Source organism: Triturus cristatus, chromosome 4_1, assembly GCF_964204655.1.
Source record: "Triturus cristatus chromosome 4_1, aTriCri1.1, whole genome shotgun sequence".
Taxonomy (NCBI): domain Eukaryota; kingdom Metazoa; phylum Chordata; class Amphibia; order Caudata; family Salamandridae; genus Triturus; species Triturus cristatus.
The window spans coordinates 502,923,617-502,936,749 of NC_140585.1; the positions used below are offsets into that span (position 1 = coordinate 502,923,617).

At 46.4% G+C, this 13,133-nt stretch overlaps 1 protein-coding gene across 11 annotated transcripts in view; it reads right to left on the reverse strand.

Annotated features, from left to right (window-relative positions):
- The window catches only part of C2CD5 (C2 calcium dependent domain containing 5), an 875,314-nt gene that overhangs the window by 406,695 nt on the left and 455,486 nt on the right, over window positions 1-13,133 (reverse strand). For all 11 annotated transcript variants that reach the window (XM_085652749.1, XM_085652748.1, XM_085652746.1 and 8 more), the window contains one exon: window positions 10,579-10,770. In XM_085652749.1, the coding sequence (XP_085508875.1) occupies window positions 10,579-10,770 (192 nt within the window). The remainder of the gene's footprint in view (window positions 1-10,578; window positions 10,771-13,133) is intronic.

The following is a 13,133-nucleotide window of genomic DNA, read 5'->3' on the forward strand; positions in this document are numbered from 1 at the left end:
ATCTGGGATGATCTCAGTATTTACACAGACGGGAGCGTTGCCTGAGAATTACCTACAGATTGCAGAAACATTCCGCCAATACTATGCAGGGCTTTATGAGGCGCAGGATCTCCCCCCAGATGACCCAGCCCAGTATTTGCAGGAATCGGCCACCTCCAAACTGAAGCCAGAACAGGTGGACACTCGAGTCCCCTATTCAGATAGCGGAAGTAATTGCAGCTATTTCCAAACAGAAATTACTTAAGTCCCCAGGTCCGGACAGGTTCACGGCCCTGTTCTACAAGACCTTCTGCCACATTTGCGCTCCGGTCCTCACCAGAGTATACAATGCCATTGAGTCCTCCTCATTACTACCGCAAACCATGCCAGCAGCTTCAGTGGTTGTAATACCCAAACCCGGTAAAGACAAGAGAGACTGCGCCTCATACAGGCCGTTCTCTCCTCTTAACGCTGACCTAAAATTGTTCACAGGAATCTTGGTGACACGGCTGTCTCCCCTTCTCCCTGGCCTGAACAATCCAGACCAAGCTGGACTTGTCTCTAACCGACAATATGCTAAGAGATAATACAAAGAGACTACGCCATATTAGAGATAAGGCACAGAGGTTCAAAACCGAGCGCATGCTTTCATCTGTCGACGCCGAAAAAGCGTTCGACAGAGTACATTGGCCCTATCTAAAAGCGACCCTAAGTCACTTCGGACTCCCCGCCAGATTTATAGACTGGGTCTTCAGTGGCTTCGGTCAGGGTAAACAGATATACGTCTTCTCACTTTCCCATCCAAAGAGGGACAAGGCAGGAGTGTCCTCTCTACCCCCTACTTTTCGCTCTGTACATGGAGCCAAAGGCCCAAAGAATGCGCAGCAATCCACATATAACAGGAGTAAGCTTTGGGGGAGACAAACACACACTAAGCTTATAGCTTATATGCGGATGATGTGATAGCATCACTGGAAGATCCCCAGGCCTCCCTTCCAGCCTTCCTGACCGAGCTGGAGCACTTCTCCCAGGCGGTGGGCTTTAAAACTAATATTCAGAAATCTCAGGCTCTCAGCCTTTCTCTCAAGTCCTCCACACTAGCGGAACTGCGAGACACTTATCCTATTCAATAGGCACCGGTTGCAATAACATACCTGGGAATACAACTCGCCACATCTCTACAACAAACTACATCACTGAACTACACTGCTCTACTCCGGCAAATACGGTCGCACCTCAGGCAGTGGAGACCGTACACACTGTCCTGGTTTGGCTGAATAGCGGCCGTGAAAATGACTATATTACCCAAAATTCTGTTCCTTTTAAAGACACTCCCACTAGAACCTCCCCCCCCCCCAGGCACCATACATTCCCTTCAGCGTGGGGTGGAGCGTTTCGTATGGGCTGATAAGAAACCCCGACTACGCCGGGAGCTAAGCTACAGGTCCCTAGGTGAGGGAGGACTAGGAATTCCAAATCTTCAAGACTACTACTGGGCAGCTCAGATTAGAACATTTGTGGAGTAGTCTTGTCCTGAATCCGAAATGCACAGACTTTTCATGGACAGGGCAGTGGCGGGGAAGTCACTGTGGAAGATCCCCTTCCTCCCAAAGCAAGCGGGTCCCAGGAGCTCTCGCTACTTACATGAGCTTCCCTTGTGGTGTGGGACAAGGTAGCTGAAAGAAGGGCTTTAACAACTCTCCCATCACCTCTGACACCCATTGTAGACAACCCAGAATTCTCCCACAAATGGAAGTGGAGATCTTTCTCTGCTGGACCCAAGATGGCTGTAGATCCATCGGACAGTTTTTTGATGAGTCTGGTCCCCCGACATTCGAGGAAATTGAGCAGTATCGCTACCAGCAAATCAGACACTGCGTGATGCATCCAGATATTCGCCCTCATTTGCAGCGCCAATTGACAACATTCGAGAAATGGCTGCTATCCAAATCGTCCGATACCCACCTTATATCGGAACTATATAGCCAGTTAAGACCCCTAATAAGTCCCCGAGTCAAAGACGCTGGGAATCAAAACTGGGGCGCGAGCTCATGCTACGTGAATGGGAAGACATCTACTATAGGGCCAGACACACAGCACGTAATCTTACAGTAATAGAGACAGCCACCAAAATAGCCACTTGTTGGTATCTCACACCCTCTAGACTCCACAGGGGGAATCCAGCAAGAGACCCCTTGTGTTGGCTTGGATGTGGAACTCCGGGAACTCTAACACACATACTCTGGGAGTGTCCGAACATAGCCACTTACTGGAAACAGGTTCTCGATGATGTTGATACTTGCTTTGACACGCAACTTCTTTCCCTTATGGCTTATATTCTCTTAGGTTTGCCCAATGCCCTTATGTTCCCTCTCAAATCAAGGAAAGGCCGCCAAATAGGCCTGACTCTAGGGGCAGCCCTCCAAAACATTTTGGAGCAGTTCAGCCCGTCTCCCCACCTATTCAGGATGACTACACCGCATAAGGTATGTCCTAGGCATGGAGCGTATTTCCCTTTCCCTCACAAATCAAGGGGCTTCGTTCCCTGACCTTTGGAAACCATTTCTAACAAAGCTCTCATCTAAATTTAAAGAACTCACATGCCCAAAGTACTTACTACTACTACAACTCACAAAGCTGTCGGCGGTATCCCAAGAGAAAGCATAGATTCACACCAACTGATCAGGGGCTGAGTGGGGGGGGGGGGAGAGGGGTTGTGGCGGGGGAAGGAAGGGGACTAGTTTTAGTGGGGAGGTGGGTGTTGGGGGGTTGTTTGTTTTGATAATCTTACCAGCCTTCCTACGATTGTGGGGTGTCAGATTTGTATAAGCTTTTTCTGTTCTTTTTGTGAATTCAAATTCAATAAAGAAATTATAAACCTAAACACCAATGCTTACCAAAAAGTAAGAGACCCGTACTAAGGTCAACAAAAACCACCACAAAGCACTAAGGAATCAACTCATCAGACAAGGCAAATGAGGTAAAATCCAGATGGATGTCCTAACACATACTCTCCAAAAAGGTCAATGGCACATCCACCTCCTAAATAATACGGTTCTTCTTCGCCCACACACCCCCTTAAGCCAGACAATGTACAAAACTGGTGATTAAAACAATTAGAACTAGAAAGAACAGCCTTACCTGTTCTAGTTTCTACCTTTTCTGTTGGGTGTCCCTGCTGCAGTCTAGGAAAAGAAGGACCCTATTCCCCCAAAAGGAAACTTTTTTCATCTGCATTTCCTCCCTCAACATGCAGAATTCTTCAAAGCATTCTGGAGTTTCACCAAAGTGGTGTTTTCTCCCTTGGATTTCCCAAATGAACCCCTTATAGGCAGAGAAGGAAAGTAGGATCTTTCTGTATAGGTACCCCCACTTTTTGCCTGGTGTCAGTGTGTTTTGACTGTAGTTCACTGGGATCCTGCTAATCAGGACCCCTATGGCAGTGCTCTCACCTCTAAATTGTATGGTAAGTACTTTGTACACCTCACAAGTGGCATACTGGGGTACCACTGTAAGTCCCTAGTATATGCTACTGAGGTATCCAGGGCATTGCTAACCCAGGGGTCTCCCATAGACTGCAGTATACATTATGCCACCCAGGGAAGCTCATGCAAACTGTGTCTGCAGACCTGCCATCGCAGTCTGCGTGAAATGGTGCTTGCACCTTTCACTTTGGATATAAGGTTACCCCTATATCCCAGTCACTGCACTTTTAGCTTATAAGTCACCCCTAAGGTAGGCCCTTCAGTCCCAAACAAGGTCATGTTTGGTATCAAACATGTTGGAATCATGCAACTACACCGATTCCAGTGTTAGCTGCATGATACCATGTACCGGGGGCCAGTGGTTAATTTGTCAAATAAAAAGTGCCGGAGCTCTCCTCAGGAGGCAGCGCTAACAGGAGAAATGTGCTGGGACAAACTGCCTCCTGACTAGAGCCCCGGCACTTATTATTCTGGAGAGGACTTGGCCTAATGGCTACAGCTTCTGATTTCGGAGCTGGAGAACCAGGTTTGAGTCTCGGCGTGGCTCACCATCCTGTGATTCTGTGGAAAATCACCTGCCTTCCAAATGAGTGTGTCCTTAACTGGTGCTATAAGCACCGGTGCTGAAGATTAGGTGCCGGTGCTGAGCACCGGAAAGCACCTGCTCAAATTAAGCACTGCCGGGGGCTCTTTAGAGGACCCCCCCATTACCTACATATGTAGCCTTCCAGGGTCTGCCTGCCAGCCTGCACTGCTGATGAGCCTAGACAGTGTTCTGCGGCCTGCCGCTGGTGAGGTTAACTCAGGCAGGGGAAGCTGAACAAAGAATTTCCTGCAAAGGGGAGGTGTGACCACCTCTCCTTTACAATTAGGTAGGGTGGGGGCGCTTTCGAACGCCACCAGACTGCATTGAAGGGCACATTTGGTGCATAAACCAGTTTTGCCCTGTTCAGGAGCCCTCGGCTCCCACTCTGGTGCAAAACTACACAAAGGACAGGGGAATGTACAACCCCCATCCAGCTCCTCCCTTGGGAGGTGCCCAGAGCTCCTCTAGGTAGCCACTTGATTCTACCATGTTGAATCCTGGCCCTGGGGAGCACCTGACTGGCTAGGCCAGCTGAGAAGCGTCCCTGACACCGGAAGCCTTGCCCCTCCGATATCTTGCTCATGCTCAAAGCGCAGAGGCACACTTATTTCCTTGTACAGCATATTGCGGTTTTTAGGAAGTGGCTGGCTCCTGTGAAGTATGTAGATATATTCATGTGTTTCATTTTATGCTTCATTTTCTTTTCTCTTTTTAGTTTGTCTTAAATTAACAGTAGGCTAGCCTTTAAGAGGGAGCCTTTAAGGTTAAGAGGAGTAACTGGACTATGCTTTGTATTTTTATTTTACACCACCTATCTTTTACTGGGTGCGTTACTTCACAGTTGAAGACACACCCTCTGGTCATTGTGGGCTTTTTAGACAAATTAGGAGCGCATCCACCGCAGCAGGTGCACCACTGGCGTGGCAAAACTTGAAGCTTGCCATCACCCTTGATTCTTGCATTGGGCAGCAGATTAACAACTCTATCCAATTCCTTTAGGAACTCAACACATGCAGGAAGTGAAAGACATTCTGCATGCAGATAAATCTCATGAATTTGGATAAGCTGGGATTGTAAATGATATAAAATAACATACTATGTCCACACAGAGGGAATGGGTGCCTGAGGTTATGTCTCCTGACCTGCTTAAGGCTAGCAGTGCTCAATATATCAATGCATGACATCCGGTGGGTAAGCTGGACGGCATTTCGTGTTTTATTCTTTACACCAGCTCGCTGGTCAAAAGCACACAGACCAGAGATTGTATTTTTAATGGAAACATGGGTATGAGAAACTTCTGGAACCGATTTAGCCATTGCAATCCCAGCGGGGTATTCCATACTGTGAAAAGGATGGTTAAATAAGGTGGACGGGCAGATTAATGGTGGTTTTTAAGGACACAATCAAAGGCTCTATATTCAATTTGGAATCCTCCCACTGCAAAGCTATCTTGTTTTCTTTTTAATTAAATGCATTAAGTTCCCTCTAAAGAGTTCGGTTATACAGACCTCCAGGCCCCACAATTCATTTTCATACAATCCTAAGATCCCTGCTAGAACTTTTATTTCAACTGGACTATTCTAGGAAACTTTAACTGTCACTTTTCTAGGACTTTGAAAGAAGAAATTATTGCACTCACTGAAACTCTAAATGCCCTTGGCTTCTCTCCGCTTGAGTATTCCCCCACTCACAGTGCGGGACCCACGCTGCAAGCTATGTATATTAATTATTGTCTATTAAAGTAAAGAACTCCCCTTCAATTAACTTACTCAGACCTTGTTGCCATAGCCTTTATTTTTAAACACCCTACCAAACAAGGCTAGGATTCTTTCTTCCGTAGGCTTTTCAGGCACTTGTGGTAAGGTGAAACAGACATTTTACTGCAGCATTGGAAGGGAACTTGCCCGGAATACAGGATACCATGGTATTTGCTGCTGCTGACTTTAATAAATGGATTACTATGGCTCTCGATAATCTCGGACAATCTCATCATGTGAGGCAGAAAAGCCCTTGCCTTACTACCCCTTGGTATTCTAGCAATCTGAGAACCCACAAACAGAACTATCAAAGGATAGGATAGAGATTGAGGAAAAACTACTAAGCTGATGATAAAACCCATCATAGAGCAGCTATCGTGAATACAAGCCAGGGATTTTAAAGGAAAAATCAAGATATTTTAACTTATAACGTTTTTTTAAATTAGGTTTAGGATTTACTTGCAGGGATTACGAAGATGGCCTTTCCTAGCAGTAGGTCTACTATCAACCGGTCCCAATTTATCAGTAATCCGTTGGCAAACTGTTTCCAAAGTAAAATGGAAACTTCGAAGAGGAATGGGGGGGTGCAGCTGTCCCTGCACCCCACGGGAAGTGATATACAACGTCTGGTGCATGATGATCCGATTTGCACCAGACAATCCAGTCCCAATCAGCCCACAGTCAGGTTCCCCTTACCTCCCTGGAAATGAAGCACAAAATCTGGTCCGCGATGATACGAGTCTCACCAGACAATCCAGTTACAATCAAACAACAGTCGGGTTCGCCTTACCTCCCTAGAATGAGGCACAATGTCTGGCGCGCAATGATACGAGTACCACTGGACAGTCTGGTCCCACAAACACAGTCGCAAGTTCAGTAGTACCGCACAAGATAGAATGAGGCACTACTACAGATGCGTACTCCCTTCAAGGGTCACAACCTGTGAATCGGGCACCGCCTGCAATGAGTATGAAGTCAGCGTGTCGCACAAGAGAGAAGCGGCACGGATGACGAAGCGGGTCACACAACTGGTGAATCCGCTCATCACCAACGATCCAGTTGTGCGTGCTAAGGCCCCACGATGAAGAGCCACACTTCGTAGATGCAGGCACGGTTTGGCGGCTCCGCACAAGGCAATCCGGTCTCCAGGCACAAAACTCAGTTCCACACTCACATAGCACTGCAGTTAGGATCTAGCAGCCGAAGTAGGTGCTTGAGAGTGCACCGCTCTCCAGGTGAAACACGTCGGTGGTGTAGGTCCATCACGAGAGGTCTTTGATGCCACTGAGATCTCCACAAAGAAAAGAAGGCAAGCCAACAAGCCCTTGGAGAGAACATTTCAGGATGCCACACAGGAGCGGTAGTCGGCCCAGGCCAGACACTATTCAGGCAGGGTGCACAATCCCTTTCAATGGCAGTATCCTCCTTGTGCACAAAAGTTTCCTCTGGAAGTGTGCACCACGCAATCCAGGATGTCTGGCCCCATGTCCCCACAAGTGTATCTCTGCCCTGCTAAAATATGGCACCAGTCCTTCTACTGTAGTGTGCATTTGAAGTTGGGGGTGTTTCAGAGGGTTCACCTTTGAACCACAGATGTCTCTCCTAATTTTCAATCCTGTCTGCCATGAGGCCTTGGAAGGAAGATCTTGGTCTTTAGTTTGGCCATGATCCGAGGTCAAGTGTCAAAACCTATCCCCCTCTCAAATGACAGAGGTCTGTCATTCCACTTGCATGCCCAATGTTTATGGCTGTTTCTGGGAATGCACAGATGTGCTCCCCCAGCCTCCAGTGTGGACTGGAGTCAAACTAAAAGACACAAAAGAGTTTAGCGCAGGGAAATGCTCACTTTCTGGAAGTGGCATTTTAAGCTATTAATGACAAATCTGCCTTCACCACAAGAAAGGGTTTGTCATGGTGAATCCAAGGATAGTTAACAACAGGAGGCTGCTCCACAGTCAGCCACCACTGCAGTTTAAAGTAATCTAAGCAATTTCCCCATGTTAACTTATGGGGAGAGCAAACCTCAAAGGTGGTACAAAAAAACACACACAAGGGTTTTTCAATACCTAGGCTGGAGATTAGGGGTGGGCGGAATTTGCGTAATCGTGTTACGCAAATCTCCGCGAAACGGTAAAAAAATCTCCGCGAACATGCAGAAATTCCGCGAACATGCGGAATTGCTTGTTCGCGATGCTTTTTTCCTGTTCACAGTTGCTGTTGCGTGCTCGGGGAGAAATATCTCGCGAACACGCATTTTGAGAACGTGAACAGGAAAAAATTTCGCGAAGTCGCGGAAAGCAGCATTTTGGGCAATTTCGCGTTCTCCGCGGAACGCGAAATTACCGAAATTCCGCAAATTCCGCGAGCGGAACGGAATTTACCGCCCAGGCCTACTGGAGATACACGTGTACCTGCCCTGCCTTTCACCTATCACTTGCTCCACCCCCATGGTTTACCCTAGGCCTGCTTTGGTGTTAGTAAAAGGCACCTTCAGCATTGGCCAATGATTTATACAGGCCAATCTGAGCATAAGTGCAAATGCGCGCACACACAGGTGTGCAGTGGCAGGCTTTAGACATGTTTGAAAACACCATGAAGCTACTCCCGGCTGTAAGCTAAAACTGTAGTTTAAAAGTCATTCAGCAATTCCCCCATGTTGACCCATGGAAAGAGCAGACCTCCTAGGTGAGGAAAACCCACATGGGGATTATTCACTACCTGGGCAGGGCTCGCACATGCATACCTGTCCTGTCTTACCCCTACCACTTGCACCACCCCTTGGGTCTTACGCTAGGGGTGTCTTAGTGGTAGTGAACGGCCCACTCAGCATTGGCTAATGGTTTATAAATGCCAACCTGAGCATAACTGCAACTGCGCGCACACAGGCCTGCAATGGCAGGCTTCAGACATGTTTGAAGGGCTATTCCTGTGAGTGACACAATCAGTGCTGCGGCCTACTAGTAGCCAGTGGAGTACCTACCCTGGGTATGTGGTATACCTCTTTACAGGGTACTCACAGGTACAGCACCTAAACCAATCAGGTAAGCACCACTTCCTACCATGTGTAAGGAGGGCGCGTGCGCTTTCACACTGCATTACAGTGGGAAAGTGCCCAGAGTCCTAAGGCTCAAAAAGAGAATCAGCAAAAACCAGGAGGAAAAAAGTAAAAGGTTTTAGGGAAATCCCAGAAGAAGGGCCATGTACAACAAGGCTTTAGTATGGCATTGAACATTTTGGCTGAGCTCCACAGTGCTGTTGAAAGAGGCATAACAAGACATTGTGGATCGGATCTAAGATATATCCACACAGAGCATTTTGTCCTGCCTCCACAAAGGAGGCATCATAGCCTAAGTTTTAAGCGTTTCTTCCTCTCAATGTACCAGATAAGGCTGGCGCTCCTGTAAAGCACCTTTGCTTTTCTAGGCTGGGAAGCTGGACGCTTGTGTACTATTGTAGTAGCCTTTGGTTACCCCACTTTTGCTGTCCCCTTATTGGTTCGAACTCCAATACCATTTGAGATACTGTCAGTATTTACATTTGACAAAAGTGATTTTACCTCCTGTGAGTTGGGGATAACCCGAGAATGCCCAATGTTTTCTTCCCACATACAGCGCTACTGTTGGATCTAGCCACAGGTGGATAGATAATGTCTGAGGCAAGTAGCAGGCTGCTCCTTTCGCTAAATGAAACATGGGGGGAGGGACGACTTTTACCTAAGGGTTTGACAGAAAGGCAGAAACTACCCAAGTTCTTCTCTGATGCTAGTGGTTTAAACCTGGCTGGACAACCTACTTTTTGTCTACAGCATGGCACTTCATTCGAGGACTGGACTCTGCTGTGGACCGAGTGGGCATTCTTTGCTGTTGCAAGGGAAAATACTCTGGTTGCTAAAATTATGGTAAATAGTTGTTGAAGGATTCGCTAGCCATGCTGTTTCTAGTGTACTTGATGTATTTTGGGAGCATTCTCTTCGCCTTCAGATAGACTACTGGCTACACTGCCGGCTGAGTTCTTCTCTTCTTTGGTGGTATCTTCTCCTTCTATTTTCCTGATTTCTGTCAGGTGTATTAGCAGCATTATAGACACTGTTGTTTAGCCTTTTGTGGTGGTGCAAAGTGCAAAGATTTTGTCAGGCCAAGACTCACCTCTCCTTAAGCATTCTGTGGTGGTGGATCTTGCTGGTTATGAGTGGCAGCAGGGGCCGCTGCAGGTAAGAGAGGGCCAGCTGGGGGGATTTGGAGAGACGACCACGAGGGGAAATTATTTATTCAATTTTCCCTCTTGGTCGTCTCTGGAATTCACCCCCCCCCCCCCCCGCCCCAAGCCGGCCCCACCGCTCTTACCTGCAGCGGCAGCAGCTAATGAGTGGTGCTCCTTTTCTAGCTCCGAGCCAGACGGGCTTTGCCTTGGTGATCACCGACCCACTTTTTGCAGCTGACCCACCTGCCTACATCATCCTAATCTTAATCTACATATTAAGCTGTTTCATGCATGATCTCAGTGTCGTGGCCTGGACATTACACAAGTCTGGAATAAAGGGGACTAAGAACGTCCATTACAAGAGTCATGGTGGTAAGCAAATTATACTGTATTTAACAATGTGCTGAACATAACTGAGTATACTTAAAGTACTTAGGAAATCAAATTATTATTTTTACCATTTATGTTATATTCTTTCTTTAAAACAATGCTGTGGTGTTCTTCAGCAGGTTAACAAAAACAAGCATGGAGCGGAATAAAAAGAATAAAAACGGCATTTTCAAACCGATACCTGGCTTGAATAAGACACCCTTTCCCAGACACGGTTGCATCTGCCGGTAGGTCTATTGTCGTGAACAGAACATCGGGAACCTTCTGCTTGCGACAGCCGTAACAGAACGTGAGGTGTGCGGGGAATGGCATGTTGAGCTCATCATACGGTATGTGACAAAACCCACAGGCCGGAGGCGAAGGTTCATCAGGTCTGAAAACCGAGAAAAAGAAACAGTTAGAAAAAATATAACTTATTTCCGTCATATAAAATTAAGGCCATTTGCAAGCAGAGGTATTTGAACTTTCAACATACTTAGGCCTGTGAAATAAAAGCAGTTGCAGACAATAACTATCACAGTGCCTAGAAGCGTAGGACTGCTACTTTGACCTTGTAGAAATGCACAATGCGATGCAAAAAAACGATATACAGTTCCTGGGAAAACACCAAAACAATTTGCTCTCCTCCACTGTAATCTATCCGACACAAGTCTCACTTTTCAAATGTGTGTTTTGTCCCCTTCCTAAAGTGTACCCGTCAGCGCGCAGTAACCATGGCCGTAGCTGCAGGGGAGGTGTTTGGGGTGTTACACCCCCCTAAAAAATGTATTTTCTAGAAAATTAGTTATACAGGTGCTTTCAGTCGGGGATGGTAAGGTGTATGTTGGATTTCACAAGTTTTTTTTTTACATACACAGATAGAAATTCACACACTCTCTCTCTGTCTATTTTGAAAGTCTTCAAAAAATGTTACTTATTTTACAAAATATTGTGTTTTCTCTCATTTAGTACCTCAACGAATTCGCTTCTCCCTCCGCATGGCCCTCAACCCACCTCAATGCGCCCTGCTTGTTGTATGGTGTATTTTAACATTATATGCCAGACGATTTTTGGACAGTCTGAAGCCCCCCCCCCCTCCTTCCACCCCACTCCCCACCACGCCCAATCTCACGGACCAAGCTACGCCCCAGGCAGTTACACCTCATGCTTGCACATTGACAATTCTACAAATCCACAAAACACACTTTTATGCATTCAACACTTCTCTTTTCCAAAATATAAATTCAATACTTAAACCTTCCTGCAAAATCCCTATCTAACAATTCCCAATGCAACACATTTTACAGGGTTTGAGGACGACACATTGACATCAACTGCTTTAAGGCTCTTTCTTACAGTCTCGGTGAAAACACTTCCCCCGTTTCCACGTACAATACTAAGGGCCTTATGTAGGTAAATTACATTTACCGATTCTTAAATACCGAATTTTACCGATTCGGTATTTATGAATCGGTAAATGTAATGAAGGTAAAAAAATACCGATTCGGTAAGTGTCGGTATTTTAGAATCGGTATTTACCGATTCGGTAATGGTAACCTGTATCTCATTGATTCCTATGGGCCAGGAGGCCCATAGGAATCAATGGAAAGCCAGTTACCATTACCGAATCGGTAAATACCGAATCGATAATGGGGGGAGCTCAATCAAGGGTGGCAGGGTGTCACATTGACACCCTGTTGCACCCAATGATTCCTGCATGTGTGCACATGTGGCACACATACATGCCTTGAGGGCATGTGTGTCTGCCACATTGCACACATCTAAGGGCCAAATAATGCATTAACAGAGACATTCGTCATTTACCACCAACTTTCAGTTGGTGGTAAATAACGAATCCCCACACCCACCACACACTCCCCCTACATCTCATTTCTGTATTCGGTATTTACCGAATCGGTAAAATTACCGATTCGGTAATTTTACTGATTCGGTAAATTACCGAATACAGAAATGATCCCCCAACATCTCAAAAGCCTAAATACCAGTCGGTAACGGTATATTTACCGAAAATCGGCCGTTACCGACCGGTATTGGGCTACCTACATATGGCCCTAAGTCGCATAAAGTGTCAAGGGCCTGGTGAATCAGAGGGGTTTTCCCATGCTGCGTTTATGAAAACGCGTGTTCGTGCGTATGGGCATCAATTATTTTACTAGGTTTAAATCATCAAATCTAACATCCTCAAACACTCCTTTGTTGTTGTTTCACTCATCTTAAATCTGTAAACCCACTATTTTTAAAACAATAGACATAAATCGCGTCTTTTGTAAATTGACACTGAAAGGAGGGGGACAGTGTATTGGGGTTAATAAAAGGTCGAGATACGTTTATCATAAAACCGGGGTCATGCGGATTCCGACAGGGAAACATCAAGCCCTCTTTGTTTTAAATCACGCTGCTCCAACGCAGACAGGCAAACAAGGCAATAACCTCGTGCACCTGACTAACGTACGCTGTATGAAGAACGCGATCAGCTGTTTGTAAAGCCCTATATCACTGCACACACAAAGATCTTAAGACATCCTAGAAGGCACACTGTTTTAGACACAGAGGAAGGACGGCCAATGACAACAAGTGCCCAGAGCAGTCTCTACAGCAGGCCCCTTTCGTTATGAGGTTTTACCTTTAGCGCCACACCGAGCAACAAACTTATTCCAGCGCTCAATGTAGATTTACTTGACCACAAGGATGACATCAACCACCTCGGTCAGCAAATCAGATACATTTACCTGCCGC